The sequence below is a fragment of the Littorina saxatilis genome, unplaced genomic scaffold (assembly GCF_037325665.1).
Source record: "Littorina saxatilis isolate snail1 unplaced genomic scaffold, US_GU_Lsax_2.0 scaffold_967, whole genome shotgun sequence".
NCBI classification, from domain to species: Eukaryota; Metazoa; Mollusca; class Gastropoda; order Littorinimorpha; family Littorinidae; genus Littorina; species Littorina saxatilis.
Genome location: NW_027128684.1, coordinates 15,922 through 35,699, shown reverse-complemented (window position 1 = coordinate 35,699; position 19,778 = coordinate 15,922). Strand labels below are relative to the sequence as shown.

The 19,778-nt window shown below is 40.6% G+C and overlaps 1 protein-coding gene across 1 annotated transcript in view; it reads right to left on the bottom strand.

Annotated features, from left to right (window-relative positions):
* Positions 1–3,222: 3,222 nt before the first annotated feature.
* LOC138957034 (sterile alpha motif domain-containing protein 9-like) overlaps positions 3,223–19,778 on the bottom strand; it is a 30,498-nt gene continuing 13,942 nt past the window's right edge. Inside the window, exon 4 of the mRNA XM_070328207.1 lies at positions 3,223–8,404. Within this exon, the coding sequence (XP_070184308.1) occupies positions 4,022–8,404 (4,383 nt within the window). The 3' untranslated portion in view covers positions 3,223–4,021. The remainder of the gene's footprint in view (positions 8,405–19,778) is intronic.

Sequence of the window (19,778 nt, the reverse complement as noted above, 5' to 3'; positions counted from 1 at the left end):
CAAATAACGACCCAGCAAACAGCCTGAATCCTCGATAGTGCAATGGGTTGAGAAGCTGTTCTGTTTCGGTACTACTTTTTGCGACTGAAAAGTTCCGAACGCTCTAATGTACGAAGTATACATCTCTGGAGCAAACAATACAAACATACCGCATTTAAATTAACAACTACAGGCCTGAACACATGAATCTCCATATAAAATCCATGAGTTCGGTTGTTTTCTGAATCTAGATCAGACGTTCATCACAAGCAATTTCCCAAGGCAAGTAACTTATACTTTGTCTAGCGACAAGAGTAGTTCCCCTTCTTTTCACTCAGTTTCTTCGACAACAGACTGCAATCCGACGGTCAGTTTTCAACAATATTTCATTTAATAAACAGATCACACGCAACCAAATGCACACATCTCATCAATTTAAACAACATAAAGCGGTTTCATACACTATTTTCCCCAGAAAACTTAACTTCATACAGTTTTTAACGTTGGAACACGGGTGCAAAAGTTCGTCTGCTAGTCCCATTTGACGAAAGAACATTATCCTAACCGATACCAAAACATATACAGAACACACAATATCTGCCTTTGCCGCCACAGCAGAATAACAGCATATCTGTGTACTTGATTTTAGTCCAAAATAGGAAAACTGACAAGAAGTGTTAACAGAATGGAATGATTTGCACGGAACTATACAACCGCGCATTAATCGATCGCCTGCGCAGGTTGACTGGTTGAGAGAATAGGATTCGATCAAACTTTCGCAAAAAACCTCCTCTTTTCTTTGAATAACTGAAGAAAGGAGGAATAAAGAGGTTACACACCTCGTCTCAGTGATTATCAAAAATAATGGTCTCAGTTCGCGGTCATGAAAAAGCTCGCTAAAGCTCGCATTTTTCATGATCCGCTAACTTCGACCATTATTTTTGATAATCACTGAGACTCGGCATGTAACCTCTACGTATTTGTCTCTTTATGTGTTGTATTCTTCATTTTCCTGCACACACACACACACACACACCTAGATGGATTGTGACGTGACCGTACAGTTAGTGAAGGAGAGAACTAGGTGACCAAGGCTGGCACCAAGGCTGGCACTACACCAAGGCTTCCAGTTCGCGCATGGTTGTGATGCGGTTTACTGTGTTGTGTTTCTTCACAAAGACGACTCCGTCTCTGCACCAAGTGTCGTCCAGCGACTTGCTCACTTTCAACTGGCGAGCTTTACTGGCCACGGCGGCGCGCGTCTTGGTAAGATCATCGTTGATGAAGATCTTTGACGCGCCTCGGGCCCCCCTGCCGTCGCGGGAAGGGAGCGCGGGCCAACTGGCGTCTGGGAAGAGCTTGCTGGAGTCCACGTCACGCAGGTTCCTCCGGGCCTTCATCAGGGTCGCCTTGCTGCGGTAAGACGTCAGCTTCACGATGATGGGGCGCTGAGAGGGCTGGCCAGGGGCAGGTTTCCTCCCGACGCGGTGACTCCGGTCGATGTCCACGTCCTTCAGGTCGACGCCAATGCTCTTCGCCACAATCTTGACGATGTTGTCTGTATTCTCGGACTCGAGCTCAGGGATTGGACTGATCCTAATGCAGTTTCGTCGGCTGTACTGCTCGAGGTCGTCGAACTGCTCCCTCAGCTGAAGGATCTCCTTGTCCTTGGCCGCTAATATGACCCGGAGGTCGGCTATCTCCTTCCTGACCTCAACCGCCAGGGCCTTGGATAAGAGTTCTATCAGTTCCGGATCAATAAGTGCGTTCTTGAGCTGTTCTTTTAGGTTGGACATATCTGGTGGTTGTATGGGGGCGTCCAATGCAGTGCTGTTCAAGTACGTAGGGTTAATGATTGTGGTTTCAGGGTCTGAATCAGACATGAAGACATGGGACTGACTTTCTGTTGTGTGCTATCCGTCTTTCGACTTGTGTAAGAGAAATCCCATTTCGAGCTGAGGGTACTTTGTACACATAGATAAAGAGGGATAATTCCGGACCAGAATTTCTTTGTGTGCTAAGCGAATTTTTGACTTAACCGTTTGTGAGTTAGCTGGATTTGCCTGTAGCTTTGAAGGTGATGCTGATCAATGAGTGATTGTGTACATTGCGAGAGAAAGTCAATGCGAACTGTCTCACTTGAAGATATTTTTTCTCAGAAACTGTTCTCAAAAAGTTCTCCCCCATGTTTACATAAACACTGTTGTGGTTGTGTGTGTGTGTGTGTTAGTGTTTTTTTTAATTTTATTTTTTTGTTTTTTTTAATGTGACAGTTGATATTTGAAATGCTGATTTATTTTCTTATCTTTATTTTATTTCCCTTTTGTAACTGGACAAGTTGGCGGAACAAAAAACAAACAAACTAAATAAACGTTGAGTTAAAATGTTAAACTGGTGTGGGCTACCCCGTCCTTATGTGCATTGTCCAAAGTTCTCACTCGTCTCACTGTGGTGTTGTAAAAATTCTCTCTTGTCTAACTATCTTTTGCATGAAATTTTATCTTTGTTCGTCTTCACTTTTCTAAATGTTGTGTGTAATAAACAGATTGCAAAGGAAGTTGCAACTGGCAAGCACAACAAAAACCTGGAGAATTCGCAAACTTTGGAGCATTTTCGTAATCAACATCTGACGCCCGCTTGCGCCTAAAATCCTGACAAAATATTAAAAGCAAATAACAAAGCGTCCATGCGAAAAGGCTTACAATATATATGTGACAGTTGAAAGAAGTCAGTAGAAGTGCAGGTTTACATAAACACTGTTGTGTGTGTGTGTGTGTGTGTGTGTTTTTTTTTTTATGAATGTGAGTTGATATTTGACAGTTGATATTTGACAGTTAAAACAAGTCAGTAGAAGTGCAGGTTTACACATAAACACTGTTGTGTGTGTGTGTGTGTGTGTGGTTTTTGGTTTTTGTTTGTTTTGTTTTGAATGTGACAGTTGATATGACAGTTGAAACAAGTGAAAAAAAAAAGTGCATAAACACTGTCGTGTGTGTGTGTGTGTGTTTTTTAAAATTTTTTTTTATGAATGTGACAGTTGATATTTGAGTTGATATTTGACAGTTAAAACAAGTCAGTAGAAGTGCAGGTTTACACATAAACACTGTTGTGTGTGTGTGTGTGTGTGGGTTTTTTTATTTTTTTTATTTTTTAATGTGACAGTTGAAACAAGTGGAAAAAAAAGTGCATAAACACTGTCTGTGTGTGTGTGTTTTTTTTTTATTTTTTTTTTTTAGGGTGACAGTTGATATGTGACAGTTGAAACAAGTGAGTAAAAGTGCAGGTTTACATAAACAATGGAATGTTCTGTTTGTTTGTCATGAATACAAAGAATGAAACACCTTGGTTTGGTTTTGACTCTTTATTTTTAAACTGTCACCTGTAATTAATACACTTAACGGCTTTTTACAACTAAGGTTAATCTTCAAAAATGTCTAAACTTCCAATTAACATAATCAGCATTCATATTTGAACATCTAAAAAAAAATTGGATTAAAACCATTCACAAACAAAAAAGAAATGATTTATTTACTGAACCACCTCTGTTTTACACAATTTAGTCAGAAAATAACAGGATCAGGGAAGAGAAAGCTTCAAAGTCTTATAGGACACTTAGAGTTAAACAGTGCCGGGGTTAAAAAGGGAAGAAGACGTAGTCAGGGTGTTTCTCAAAGTCCGACGTTCCTCAGGAGAGAGGTAGGACGACTTGAGATGAGCGTCACGAAAAAGGGCAAGCAGTTGGGCTCTCAGACGGAGGAGAAGTGAAGATGACGCGCCCGCGTTATCGGATGACGCAGTTTTGGCGCCAAGCGCTACCCGCTAAGGGCGGTCACTCTGGGGTATAACTCTAGTTTCACTTTCGTTTTCCTTTCGGTAGTTAAGGGGTTATATATATATGCAAAATAACATTGTGCTTGGTAAATCTAAATTAATATGCACTGTTCTCCTCCCAATATAAGAAAAGGGCCCACCATCTGGAACACATCAGCACAAGTCTACAGAAGTCAGCAAAATGTGCGTCCCACAACAGCTCAGTCTATAATTATTCACTCTCGTAAATGTAAGCCACTGGTCCCTGTAAGCTGAAACCCAAATAGCATTTAACGCTTTCCCCACTCAGCATATTTTCATTTCTCAGAGCTCGAACTTTTAGGCCATTTGGGAACTCATCTGTGAGATGACTCAAGTTGAGCATAATTTCTGGCAGTGACTGACCTTCACCTTGTCTCTCATAAACAATGACAGTTCCATGAAAGGGTTCGAGGCGCTGGTGCATTGTAGACGTTATACTACCTTCATCTTCTTCACTGTGGTAGATTTCTGTCCAGTGACAAATGTGAAAGTCTGAGGAGGATCTTGCAATGAAAAAGTGAACTCTTGGGGATAGGGGTTCCTTTCTGCTCTTCAAAAATGAAAGTTTTCCGCGAAATGAAATTTTAAACTCTTCTGCGTTGAAAACGGTAGTTCTATTTCTTGGCCAACTCACCAAAGTTCTGTACACATGAGCCCTCATTTGCAAAACCTGATCACTGCACAAAATTAGGGTACCACAAAATCTGTACAAGTTTGACTTATCAGATGTAAAATAATGTCCTTTTCTAATCATCTGGAGAGCCAAGCATACAGTAATAAAGTTGTCCATATCTTCTCCTGACATGCTCCCACAAGGAATCTGCAGCAAGTTTTCTCTAATAAGTTGTAAGTTTGACCAACAATCACGTTTGTTCTGGGCACTTATCCCTGGTTCATTGTAGAGTGTAACATAATAAATAATACTCTCAAAAAAAGTTCCCTGAAGCTTAAGATTTTCAATTCTGAAAAAATGGCATAATGTACTATGCTCCGAGTTATCTGGTCTGCGTACCAGAACTTTAAGTTTTTCAGCAAGCTTCTTGGATTGTTCCACACTCGTGTCTTTTGAATATGAGATTGCAAATTGACTCCGTGCCTGTCTCAATGAATCTCTACCACGTTTGTTCCTGTAAGAAAAGCCCAAGTAGTATAAGAATTTCAAAGATGCCTGCGCCTTACTCAACAAAGTCTTGAAATCTTTTTCCAAAGCACTGAACACTTCAAAATCAGGCATGCAGAATTCTTCCTGGGTGAGAAAGCTTCCGAAGTTGTAAGACTGTTCTGGTCTTAAAACATGTTTGCACATATATGACAGAATGAGATTTATGACCTTGACCGCATCACAAAAAGCGTATGAGACACTTATTGCATCATCTCCTTTTTGCGCCAGAACAAAATTGCTTAGAGACTCAAATCCATATGCAAGGTTGTTTATATGAGTTTCATTAAAACTACTCGGTATGGAACAATTTTCTTTATAGGCATCATCAAGCATCCGCAAATAAACAAGACCGAGTGTGTGCTTGTACTCACCATTGACAGGGCTCTGTTTAACAGCTTCTTTGGCATTCACTTCAGCCTCTTTGACCTCACCATGTTTCAAGTACAGTCTTGCTAGTTGCTGGTAAAATACTACATCATCAAGTTGATTTCCACCAAGATCAAGGACTTCTGCAGCCTTTTCAAAACTTTCAGCTTGGATTGCCATTATAAGAGGCGACATATGCGTGATATTCTTCCCATCCACTGTCGTCTGCCTTTCAATAAGAACTTTGCTGACAATCCTTTTTGTTGTGTAGCTTGTACCGGACTGTTCTGTCAAAAGATCAGAATGCAAAAATTGTGTGACAAAGTCTCCAAGTGAACAGTTTTGGATAACTGTTTCAAGAATAGCCTCAGCACACGCATATGTTGAAATCCTAACTATATTGTGCCTGCACTCACTGGAACCGTCTACCACAAGAAGGTACTTGGCAACTGTAGTCAGTCGTTTCTCCCATGGTGTTGTAAAGTAAGGAATTGCAGTCATCAGTTTGTCACAGCTTATCATTGGAATTCCGGGTGACTCTAGTGAACTAGGAAAATAAACCATCACCAAGGCAATGTAACCAATAAGCTTTCTCTCATTCTCACCAAGAGTTTCAGAGTTCACATATGGCAAAATTATTTTCTGCAAACTCGTCCTGTCAAATCCATGACGTAGAGACAAGAATCCAAGCAAAGTTTGCATTTCACCTGCAAGTCTGTCATTCCCTTCCAGCTGTTTCTGTTTTTCTCGAAGCCACATTTTCTCTGTGTCATCTGTATCCTGTGTGAGAAAAAAATCTCCAGTACGCTTAACACTTCTTTGGCATATAACAGTTATGGCTAATGGCTTTAAAAGATTCTTATTTTTTTGCAACCTGTGAAGCCTTCTACAAAGTGCAAAGTCGTCAATTTCATCGTCATCATTGCTGACATTGTCTACTATCAAAATAACAGGTTTCCTTTCATTGACATTTTCACACTCACAAGCATCCCAAAATTCACAGATCTGACGTTCTGTGTCAGGGGTAATTCTATGTACAACTGCACATTTATACTTTTTGTTCAAACTCCACAGTAAATGTTTCACTATGGTAGTTCCACCTGTTCCTGGCATATGTCCAACAATCACCCTTGATGCCTCTTTGTTTTTGACCTTTTCAGATAACTCAGAAACTCTGTGCTTAAGGTCAGATAACAATGTTCTTTCCATAACATGATATGGGAAATAAAAATTCAACCATGAAACTTTTCCTCCACGATAGAAATATTTCTCCTCAGTTTCTGCTATCTGTCGCCATTGATCACCAGAAGTCAATTCAAACTCCTCACACTCCTTTGCACTAAGAACTTCCAAGTTCTGTTCCCAGGACCTCCAGAGTTCAGGTGGCAACTCAACCAAAGCCCCAGAGGCAGTGCAAACATATTTGCTTCTGTCCTTTTTCTGGAACTCAAGAACTTCCTCAATGATACACTGAGCATCTCTCCATGACAAAACTGCACTGTGCTGTATCAGGTCACCAGACAAAGCTTCTCTGAACTTGCTCTGCAGTGTTTTTTTGTCAAACACAAAGAAAAGGTTTTCCCAGCCGAAAGCGTAACGTATGTCATCACACGTTTTGAGCACCTCATCTCCTGCTTCTTCAGAAACAAAGACCAAAAGGAGACGTCTCAGAGAGCTGATAACTGACGGGTCTTGAAAAAAGTTATCAGCTGTTCTAACAAACTGAAAATACTGATTCTTCCACTCATTGGGGCCTAGTGAATCAAAACAGTTTTCACCTGATGATTTTCCATTCGCAAAGATGTAAGGAGTCTTCACTGGGAAATTAAATGTTTCTCGTAGTTCATTGTTTGACTTATTATTAACAAACTCTGTTATGGGCACTTCTGTGAATTCATTTGGGCTTGACACTGATGTCCTGCACAGACTATACAGCCCATCCTTGTCTGAGTCACCATCAAAGTCTACAATGGCAGCCCATCTTATACGTGGCACAAATGACAGGCAGCTTTCCATGTTTTCCCTCACAGCATCAGTTGGCTTTGACACAAAAAATATCGGAAACCTAGAGCTATCACATTCTGCAATAAACGTCTTAAACTTCTGTTTTTCTTCCATTGTAATTATCCCCTTTTTCCGTCTCTCTGATGTTTTTTCTTCCTTACATCTCATGTCTCTCAAATCGCACAGACGATCATGCTTAAAGTCTTTCAAACCTTGAGGACCAAGACTTATTGTAGCTGGTTCTGCTGTTCTTTTATCAATGTCTCTGATAAATACACCACTTACATCTTTTTGTCGTTCAGCCTTAGGTGGCTCACCAAGAAATGAATATACTACGCTTGCATCAAACTTGAAAATTTTGTTTTCAGTAAGATTGGAATAAGGTTCCACATCGACTTCTACAACACATTTTCGGGGGCATGAATCTTTTTTTCGAACAAAGGTTGGCCCTGCAACACAGTCTGGGACAACTGTTTCCTGGCCAGGAAATGCTTCTGAAAGAAACTTCCGCAACAAACTGCAATAATCACTCTGTGCTTCTGTTGTCATTTCAACACCGACAATTTCCCCATGTTTGTAATGTTCATTATTTTTGTCTGCTACTCCAAAATAGATTGTGCCATTTCTGCGACTGTTCAAACAACCGCACACAAAACGAAGTGTTTTCAGGAGAAAAGCCCGCTTAGCTTTAGGGTCAAGTGCATCAGCACAATCATGCAGCTTGAACTCACGAGATGGAGGATCTATCATACCATGAGCTGTTTCAAAAGTATCTAAGATCCCTGCCTCGTATACACCAACATCTGAATCTTTAAAGCCTCTTGGTGTCACATAAGATTTTGGCTCTTCCTGGCTGGATTTTGGGGTCTGGCTGTTAGCAAGGTTAGTTGGAATGCGATCCTTTTCAAGGCTAGTGTCCGTGTTTCTGATCTCCTCTCGTTCAGTTTGCATTGTTTGATGCTGATCATGCAAACTCTCTTGCATTCCTGTACCACATATGTCTTCATGTGGCTTCAGCTCCTCTTGGCTATATTCTGCTGTCTGAGTGCAAGGAACATCTTCTATTGAACATGGGTCAGTATCTTTGAGTTTTTTATTTGGATCAGTCAGCATGAGCTTGCATTTTCTGAGCAAACCAGCTTGTGATTCTGCTATCCTCCCTTCACTAAATGAGAGGCCATTTTGGGAATCAAAAAACCAATATTGCTTTTGAATGTCAAAACCAAAATAAAAATACTCTGGATTTTTCCTGGTGCCCATGTCAAAGTAATAGCCTTTGCGCTGGTCTTGTAACAGATTTTTGTCCACAAATAAAATGGCACAGCTAAAACTTTCCAGGTCTGCAACACTTCTTTCTCTCAATGCTTTCAGCTTGGGTCTGGATTTGTTTGGAAGCTTAAAAGATATTTCTTGGCCTTCATGATATATTTGTTTCTTCTCAGAATCAACTACAAACATGTTCTGTTTTTCAGGTGGTAAGAACTGCATCCACCTGCAAACATTGCTTGTTATTGAGTTGAACAAATCTGTGGTGTGCCCCTGAATTTGTGGACCAAAATCAGAAAATTCAGGTTTACACAGGATCAAAAACAAAAAACTATCTTCTAACTTATTCAAATCTTTCTCCTTATGATAAATTATTTTTAAGTCACATTTGACAAAGTCACACAGATCAGGGGTAGGATTTTTCAACGGCTGCAAGTTCAAAACATTCTGTAGAAACAATTTATGGTGAGGATAGCTTGTGTTGTTTGCAATCTTCATGACATCACTATGTATACCAGCAGTCTCTGTATCACCTTCGTGTACCCTGCTGGGCTCACGTTTCTCTTCTGTCATTAATTTGTTTCGTTTAGCAATGATTTTCATTGCTAGGGGACCTTCCAGCCCAATATCAAGCTCAATTTCGTTTCTATTGTTATATGACAAAAGAGCAGCGCCATCAATCTCATGTGTTTTCAAGGCTGTCAGATCCTGTTTACTTCTGTCAAAACTCTCAATAAACTGCACTACATCTTCAACACGCCAGAAAAGCATTTGACATTCTGACTTTGGGTTGTCTCGTAAATAAATGATCTTTCTTGCACATCCTAATGATATTCCAAAGTCCTCCTTTAGCTCATCAGCTTTGTATGCGAAGAGTGTGTCTCCGTCAGTATTGCCAAACTGCTTCCATTCAGGTTCTCTCAGGCCACATACTTGTTCAAGCCATGTAAGAACATCTTCTTCAGATGCAGTCTCAGCTAGTTTCCGGTTACCTGCACACACACACACACACACACACACACACTAAATAATAAAACACAAATTTCTCATTTCAACCTGTCCATCCCAAAGAAAATGTTAAACACACACACACACGCACAAACATTAACTACAGAGGTTTACACAGCGTACAACTTTGAATCAAATCCATTGTACATCTAAACGACAGTAAAACAACAAAGCTATGAAAGATTTTGTTAAACTAATGAATATACCGTAAACCTTGCAAAGAAACCTCTGTTGTACCACAACTAAAACATGATCACCTTTGATGTTTCATTTAAATTATTAGGAGACACAATGTCAAAGAAATCACACCATGTCTGGAACCCAAGGAAGTCAAACAAGGGAAGAGATTAGACAATTCAAAAGCTTTTGCAAAGAAAAGATAAGCAAGAGGATGATAAGTAGTCAGACCCTGCCATAGACAGCTCAAACAAAAAGAGGGTTGTATTGAGCAGGCAATGCAGAAAACACAGATCGAAGCTAACTTTCACTGGGCATTCAGTTGATCAGTTGTCTCCAATGTCATATGGTTTTATTTGTAACATTGTTTTCCAGGAAAAGCAACTCTTCAAAACCCATAATAACCCGACAGAGTTATTTCCAAACATTGTCTATCAATAAAATCTAAATGTGAAGAATTTATTCAGCCATTCTGAGTTTAAATAACAGTTAAATGTTAGTTTTTTCGATGTTTAATTTTGTAACAGTCACTTATTTTAAACGGATTATAGCCCTGCACTCTTCTTGGTTCTGGGGTCAGTGGTGGTCAAAGTTACATGATAGAAGAACACTCATATCAAGGTCACGTAGGCATAGACAGACCCCGACAGAAGGGAGAGAAGTAGCTACAGTATAAAAAGCTTGGTAAACTCTTTGGTGGCTAAATTGCAGAGAAAGCAACAAACTTTGACTTGAGCAGTTTTGAAATAAAGCATCCTGCAAAATCTGAAACATGCTACTTCCTAAAACAATGTTGTCCCTTGACTCATCAATAGCTACCAATGGCAAGAGAAAGCAGACAGACTAGGAGAGGTATAGAAAGGAGAGAGATTTTACACATACACATCAAATTCAATGTTCTTACAAGTATTTGGTGATGGATCATCAGCTTCTTCTGGCAGTGGTGTTTGTTCCCTCTCTTTTGTCTCAACATGGTCGTATGGGGTGCCTGCTGTTTGCATGTCCTTTCCGGGATGGATCTCCTGATTATAATTGATAACAATATAAATATAAAACATGTACAGTGGAACCCCCCCTTTTAAGACCCCTAATGTAAGACTCCCTCCTTTTTAAGACTCTCTTTTCTTAAGACTTTTTTTCTCTCCATAAGCTCTGTAAATTTACCCCCATTTTCAGACGTCTACCTTCTCAGATGTTTTGGAGGACTTACAAGGGGGGTCCAGTGTTTAAGAATGTGTGTGTGTGAGTGCCCATTAGCATTTGCGCGCGTGCGCACGCGTGTGTGTGCGTGTGTGTGTGGTATGTGAGAGAGAGAGAGAGAGAGAGAGAGAGAGAGAGAGAGAGAGAGAGAGAGAGAGAGAGAGAGAGAGAGAGAGAGAGAGAGAAAACATCTCTGTGCATGCATGTGTGTGTGTATGTGTGAAGGTGTGATTACATGTGGACATACCAGATAACACTATCATGCCGCTGGACTAGGACAAGTGTGCTCACATTAAAACTATTTTGCGAGGGAATAATATTATCAGGAATCTCAATGTAATTTTTTTCTTAAAAAGTATCGCAGAATACAAACAGCCAGGTGCTTGAATCCAAGGTCAGTCTGGCATGCCTGAACAAACTTTATCCACTATCAGCGACTTTATAAAATTATTTTGCTGCTGTCCTAACCTGATTCTCAGTACAGACCATTGTCTCTTTAAAGGCACAGGTCGATTGCAAATTCATGCAGTGCTTGCTGTCACATTAAAAGGCGTAAGGTCACAACTAAGGTGAACAAAGTGATCTGATGCACGTTATAACTTTAAAACACTGAAAGCAGAATTGTGCCCCTATATTTTGTTTTTATTGTAGATGCTTTCCAACTCCACACAAACACTGCCAGGATTAAGTTTTGGGGACCTTGATTGTTTAAAAATTGCGTCACAGCACAAGTTCTCTCTGACAAAAGTGTTAACTCACTTCTCTGTACAATGTTTTTAGATGTTCAAGTTCCGTCTTTGACGATGAATTCTGCGGCTCCAAACGAAGTACTTCAAGGTGGTCTTCCATGCTTTCTTTATATCTTTTCTGCATCTGTTAAACATGAAAACAAAAGTTCAAATGTTCATCCGTAAGTCATGGGGACACATAGTTCCACCAACTCTTCTCTATTTCACCCCGATCTATGCACCCACAATACGTTTTTAAAACCCATATGCGCCAATACTTCTGAATATTATTACAAGAAAAGCAAATGCTTACACACGACTCGCCTTCGTTACCCACGCCCCTCCCTTAACCACCTTACCCCATAGAAGACGCCCTCCCTTTAAAGGGTTTATTGGTGTGTTCAAACCGCAGCTTAAATCCATTACACATTTTCTGCACAGGTTCCTCTAACAACATGAACACATCCGTGCAAAGAAAAAAGGGGGTCGCCTTATTAACTTTTTTTTACAATTTTTTTACTGGGGGTGGTCAAATATGATTTTGCAAAAAACACTGATTCTTAACGTAATCCTAACCGACATATTTAGCTTTACAAATGATAAATAAAACATTAATTTGTGTAGATAAATGAATGGAGAGTATCACTCTATCATAATAAGTTACTTATCAATGTGAATTTTCAGATAATTATCGAGGTTTGTCAAGGGCGTACACATAAAATTATCACTAATTTAGTGGTAAAAACGTTTGTTTGTTTGTTTATTTGTTGCTTAACGTCCAGCCGACTACGCAGAGCCATATCAGGACGAGGAAGGGGGGGATGAAGGGGGCCACTTGTCAAGCGATTCCTGTTTACAAATGCACTAACCCATTACTTGTGTCCCAGCAGGCTTTAGTAAAACTAAATTAATACCTACTGGAAGATTACCAGTTTCCAGTATGTTAAAATAGGCTTAACCTATCTACTGCTGGACTTACATCAGAACACTAACAGATTAAACTATACATGAATCGCAAGACAAGCGGCAAGAGAAGAGATTTTTGGAAAAAATACAGGTGAATGAGCAAGAAGGCAGAAAAAAGAAAAGAATTCATGAAGAAAAAGAGAGCATGACAGGAAAGAGGAACCAAAAATCTACCTAACAGCAAACTAGAAAGCTCCTGCGGTTCCAAAAACAGGAGGGGCCTTTAATTTCATAACCGCAGTGCCCCACTGCGGGAAATCACTTTGGGGGCAGGTCTAAAAACCTGTGTATAGTGCCAAATAGTACATCATTCAAAGGAGCAAAGCATGTTCTTTATTCTGACTGGCATATGGGCTAGGGTAGGTGTATTCCATTCCTTCGATACTCTGTCATCAACACTTGCTTGAAACAAGAAGGGCAAAGCCCATACGACTCACATGCTTGACCTAAACCTAGCAATGACATCATACACTAAGAACTGCTTTACACATTTTTCCTACCAAAATACATGTGACCTTGACCCAAGGTCAAGGTCATCCAAGGTCATGCAACACAAAGCTGTTAATTCAAGACATAGGAAGTACAATGGTGCTTATTGGCTCTTTCTACCATGAGATATGGTCACTTTTAGTGGTTCACTACCTTATTTTGGTCACATTTCATAAGGGTCAAAGTGACCTTGACCTTGATCATATGTGACCAAATGTGTCTCATGATGAAAGCATAACATGTGCCCCACATAATTTTTAAGTTTGAAACAGTTATCTTCCATAGTTCAGGGTCAAGGTCACTTCAAAATATGTATACAATCCAACTTTGAAGAGCTCCTGTGACCTTGACCTTGAAGCAAGGTAAACCAAACTGGTATCAAAAGATGGGGCTTACTTTGCCCTATATATCATACATAGGTGAGGTATTCAATCTCAAAAACTTCAGAGAAAATGGGGAAAATGTGAAAAATAGCTATTTTTTAGACAACATTTATGGCCCCTGCGACCTTGACCTTGAAGCAAGGTCAAGATGCTATGTATGTTTTTTGGGGCCTTGTCATCATACACCATCTTGCCAAATTTGGTACTGATAGACTGAATAGTGTCCAAGAAATATCCAACGTCAGACCTGTTTACCCCTAAAACATTGCATGTGTATTTTCTGGGAGCAAAATGAGGCAAATGTGTAGTTTTGTAATTGAATGTGTAGAATTTCTCGTCGACCTATCACAACAACAAGAACAATGATTGCTACTTTTTACCACATGTATTGATTGACTGACGGAAAAATGGGAATTGCAGACAGTGCAATGAGCATGATGTTTTCCTTTCCGCGAAGACAAGGCATGGGTAGTCCTGATGATATTTTGGCAGAAAGACTTGGTTCGGCGCATTGCTCGTCTTTTTCTTTTTGGTCGGTGGCCTTTCGGAGTCATTTTCTTCACAGTTCTCATCTTCACTTTCGTGTGCTCTGCGTTCAGCCATTGTGTCGAAACGCCCGCATGGTTTGGCAGTAACGCTTTCAGTTGTGCCCGGCATTTGCTTGGAGAAGCCTATTCGGCATTAACAAGCTACAACGCAACGCCCGTGGGCGCTTTACGCGCTGCACGCAGCAAACGACTGCTGGCCGAAAACATGGATTGGAAAATGGATCGGTCAAGGGAGATGAAGAAAATTACGGATTGTGATATGCGTAGCCGAAACAATACCGTTTGCGTGTAGGGACGGGGCGGTGTGAGAGCACAACGGGAAAAGGAACAGGTGTAAAGACGAAAAAGAAAAAAAAAAAAAAATTTTTTTTTTTTTTTTTAAAATACCGTTTGCGTAGAAAACGACAGACTTGCGTAGTTGCGTAGTATATTATTCAAATTCGTAGTTTACTACGCTCAATGTGTAGTGTAAACAGGTCTGCAACGTTAAAGTTTTCCGGACGGACGGACGTCCGGACGGACGGACGGACGACTCGGGTGAGTACATAGACTCACTTTTGCTTCGCATGCGAGTCAAAAAGGCAATTTTGAGTCTGTTTTGCATAAAAGACCTGCAAGATTTGTAGAAGTCAAAACAACAACTTACAGTCCAGCCTCTCAGTTTTCGTTCCATGCAATTTGTTTGTCTGTACGTATAGACTGAGGGGTGCCCCGAAATGATTTGTAAGCACAACATTCACATACTTCCAAAACGCCATTGAAAAACTCGTCCACGTGCGTTTTAGATCTATTTACTTGGGTGACTAAAATTGTCGTACCTGCCAAAGGCCGCTTCGCGTAACAAAATGACTACCAGAGTCGCAAGGTTCGGGATTTTTTTTTACAAAAAAGTCACATTTCGTTGTTCTAGTCCGAATGGATTTGAAGATATGGCGAGTTGAAAACGCCGATTCTTTCGCCAGAAACACGTCTGTTTCCATACCGGAAAGAAGGAATGGAATGAGAGCTACTATAAGCACGGCGCCGTGCGCACAATTGACCGAATGATGTTATTCACACAATACCATCTGGCGATCTCTAAAAACCCATTTAAAAACAAACTTGTTTGTTTGTTTGTTTATTTGTTGCTTAACGTCCAGCCGACTACGCAGAGCCATATCAGGACGAGGAAGGGGGGGATGAAGGGGGCCACTTGTCAAGCGATTCCTGTTTACAAATGCACTAACCCATTACTTGTGTCCCAGCAGGCTTTAGTAAAACTAAATTAATACCTACTGGAAGATTACCAGTTTCCAGTATGTTAAAATAGGCTTAACCTATCTACTGCTGGGCTTACATCAGAACACTAACAGATTAAACTATACATGAATCGCGAGACAAGCGGCAAGAGAAGAGATTTTTGGAAAAAATACAGGTGAATGAGCAAGAAGGCAGAAAAAAGAAAAGAATTCATGAAGAAAAAGAGAGCATGACAGGAAAGAGGAACCAAAAATCTACCTAACAGCAAACTAGAAAGCTCCTGCGGTTCCAAAAACAGGAGGGGCCTTTAATTTCATAACCGCAGTGCCCCACTGCGGGAAACAAACTAGTTGATATGTAATGAAACTATTTACTGAAATCAAGAAGTATCTTAGTTCTAGCAGTACAAATTGGGCACCCCCTGGCGAATGCACACTGGACCGTGCATATACGCCTGTAACTACGCCGTCGCAATCAAGGCAAGTAACTCTATGAACATAAACATTAGCAAGAACCGCAACTTGAATACACTTGTAACACCTTAAGACCCATAACCCCTGAAAAACACATTTTCAAGACCATGTTTTTTAAGATATCCTGTTCATAACCTCTGTAAGTTTACCCCCATTTTAAGACCTAATTTTCAAAAACAGTTAATTCATGTATTACCTAAAATAGTTTAGTTAATACACATATTCCCTGGTTTCACAGATTAACTGTAACAATTATATATAGCTATTCTGATGGACACGTGGGGGAATTCGGGGGCTGTGATTGGATGGTCTCACACATCCCTTTTCCGATCATCAAAGCATAATGCTACGGAAGTCAGCCATTTTTGCCAATATCCAAAAGCATATTGGCAATAACAAAGACGCATGGTTCCGGTTTCTTCCACGTGTATAAAGTACACGCATACCTCGCCAGGTTTGTTTATGTGACAAGTCGACAGACGATGCCATTTGCTTTGTGTGTGTTTTTGTTGTTGCTTAATGTACATGACATACATTACGTGTAAAATCCAGTTCTTTAACAGGCAACAAACCTTGCAAATTTCCAGAAGCTGCAATCTGAAGCGACCTATCTCTGATTCTAGCAGACGATCTCTCCAATGTTTAACACAAAATCAGCAAACTCTCCTGTCACATAGAACGTCCATTGTATAGTGCAATGTTGAAATGAAGTTACCGGTCTGAAACATTTAGTCGTTTCTTCTGAGACAATCCTTGTTCTCTTATCATCTACAGATTTACCGCAGTCTTCACCACGCGAATTCCCAACAGAAGTCAGACTTTCGAACATACAATCTACGTAGGCAAGCATGATACGTCATGACGTCATATGATTCCTAGCATATTGACGTAATGCTAAACATCCGGTTATCTCGAGTTTTCTCCGTAATGCATGTCCGTGGGTTTTTCAATGTTCGGTTATTTCCGTGGCTTCATGCGGAAAGGGAACCGTCGTCTGCAATCAACGACATGGACCATTCTGGTACTTGTTGCTGACAAAAACATGATTTTAACACAGAATTTAATGTCAGAATAGCTATATAAACGCTATTGTGTTTTCATCGTAGCAATAGGGTCCAATATTTAGACTCGAACAAGTATAATGCGACTCGTCTTCGACTCGTCGGCATTATACTTGTCTCGTCTAAATATCGGGCCCTATTGCTATGCTGAAAACACAATACATGTAGCTGTTAATACTCACACTTGTGTGACCTCATTCCTGTTACTATGACATCATAACATGATGTCATCACCAATAGTCCAGCCAAGACTGTGACCAAATCAAACAATGACAGATATCATTAAGCTTAATGACCTTAAGACTTATTTTTTGATAGCTCAGTGGATATTTCAGGGGTTAAAATCTTCTCAAGCAAACATTTTTAATGCTGTGACTCAGAAATTTGATGAAAACAAGTCAAATTATGGTCATGTCTGATGATTATCAACACCAACAATTGTGTGAAATGGAGGCTAATTTCAGCGTTAAGATTTTACAAACATGAACCCGCTGTGACACCAAAATGTTATGGGGTATCAACCAAACTAGGGTCCAAACAGTAGATTAGCAAACCCTTGAAGTGTTCAAATGTTCTAAGCTCTAGCTTCAAAAATGCCCGAGATAACATCAATGTTAGGTTATTATGAATCTAACATGACCCCCTGTGACCCTAAACCATGACAAAGGTCAATCAAACTTAGGTCAAATCGGGAGATTATCAAACTCTAGAAGTGTGCAAAGTTTCAAAGCTCTAGTTTCAAAAACATTCGAGATATAGTGGTACCTGTGATGAAAGGACACCCTTGGGACCATCAAAAAGTCCCTACATTGCAGGTGGCCTGTCATGACAAGTATATTTTAGTAGAGATAATAGACACATCTGACCTCAGAATGTGTCCTTTTAAGGGAGGTGTCCTCTCATGGGAGGGGCCACACATGGCAGGTACCACTGTAACCTCAACCTTGTTTTTATGAAACAAACATGACCCCGCTGTGACCCCAAAACTGGACGAGGGTCAACCAAACTTAGGTCACTTCGTGAAATCATCAAACCCTAAAAGTGTGCAATGTTTTAGAGGGCTAGCTTGAAAAACATTTGAGATAACCTCAACGTTATGTTTTTTGTCCACGGACAGGGGACGGCCGTCCGTCCCTCCATAGAACCGGACACATATGGATCCTAATCTTCACCAAATACTCAGGCGAGTCAACAAAACATTAATATCTTGGTTTACAAAAGATTGCCCAACAGGGAGAGCCGGTCAGAGCACTTCCCTTTATGTTTTAACATAGACGGGGAATCGAGACAAGGGTGGTGGTGTATGTGTGTGTGTATGTGTGTAAGTATGTAAGTGTGTATTAATTCATACGCGAAACAACAAGTTCCCGGTTCAAAAAACCAACTGTTACACGGCACTTGAGATTGCCACAAGTTCTCAAACGTCGTATAGTTGTGTTCTTTTATTCTACGTCGCCCGTCTTCGCAGCAACAGAAAACAACTCGTCAAATTGAGTTCGAGGATTTATTCAGCATTCAATACATACAATTGCACAACGTAGCAGAACTCAAATAGAAGCTTTTTTAACATTCAAATCGCGCTGGCATATATAGTAAATACTCAATCTCGAGAATATTCCAGACCGAACACGATACAACTACATTATACGAGCCGTGCATGGACTAAACTAGCGACATTCTCTCTGACGTACATCAAAAGCACCGACACACTTAATCCGAACGAACGCCACGAACTTACGACTAAAACAGCATGGTAAACAACTTGTTTTGACAGGACTAGAAAGTTCACCTGCATTCTCGTCCAAGCATAAATATTGTGTTTACAAAATATAATTCGGTACTTTCCCACAAAGTACAAATAAGTCAACTACATGCAACACACAAAACTGAACCAAAGCTCAGCAACGGTAGCGTTTCCTAACATTACCCCCAACACCAGAAGAAATTTACCTAATTTCTTTCAATCATTGAAACGCTACCTGTACACATATTATGTATACATAACAGATTGAAATCCAGGTATGTACATTAGTCTGTTGGAGAATGAACACCGTTTTACTCAAATACTCGGCTGAGAAAATCTGCTCCAACATTGTCTGAACCTTTGATCGATTCCACTCGCATATCAAAGTTCTGCAAGTACATCACCCACCTCATGATACGATTATTTACAAACTTTGCAGAGTTCAGGTAGGTGAGGGGTTTGTGATCAGTCTGAAGCACGAATTTCACCCCTTGGAGGTAGAGTTCAAATTTTTTGATTCCCCACACGATGGCTAAACACTCTTTCTCCATGGTCGAGTAGTTCTTCTCGGCTCCTGACAGCTTCTTGCTGGCATAGCTGACCGGAAACGGTTTACCTCCATGCTCTTGCATCAGCATGGCGCCGATCCCTTCGTCCGATGCGTCTGTACGCAAGATGAACTCTTTGGCAGTATCAGGAAGGCGTAGCACCGGGTCTCGTGACATCAGGTCGCGCACGGTCTGGTATGCCTTCTCCTGAGCTGGTCCCCAGAGTATTCGGTTGGGGCATCCTTTTCGGGTCATGTCCGACAAAGGCGCCGTTATGGCGGCGAAGTTTGGAATGAACTCTCTGTAGTACCCAGCCAATCCAAGGAAGGATCGCACCTGCTTCTTGGTTTCAGGACGTGGCGCATTGAGGATCTTGGTGACGTTTTCCAACAAAAGCCCCTTTTGACCTTCCTTCAGTGAATGACCTATGAAGTCAACGTTGTCGGTCCCCAAAATGCACTTGCTGGGTCTCACGGTCAGATTAGCTTTTGTCAGGCGGGAAAACAATTCCCTCAAAGTCTCCAGATGCTCCTCAAAGGTCTCCGTGTGGACTAGCAGATCATCCCAGTAGTACACAACATTCTT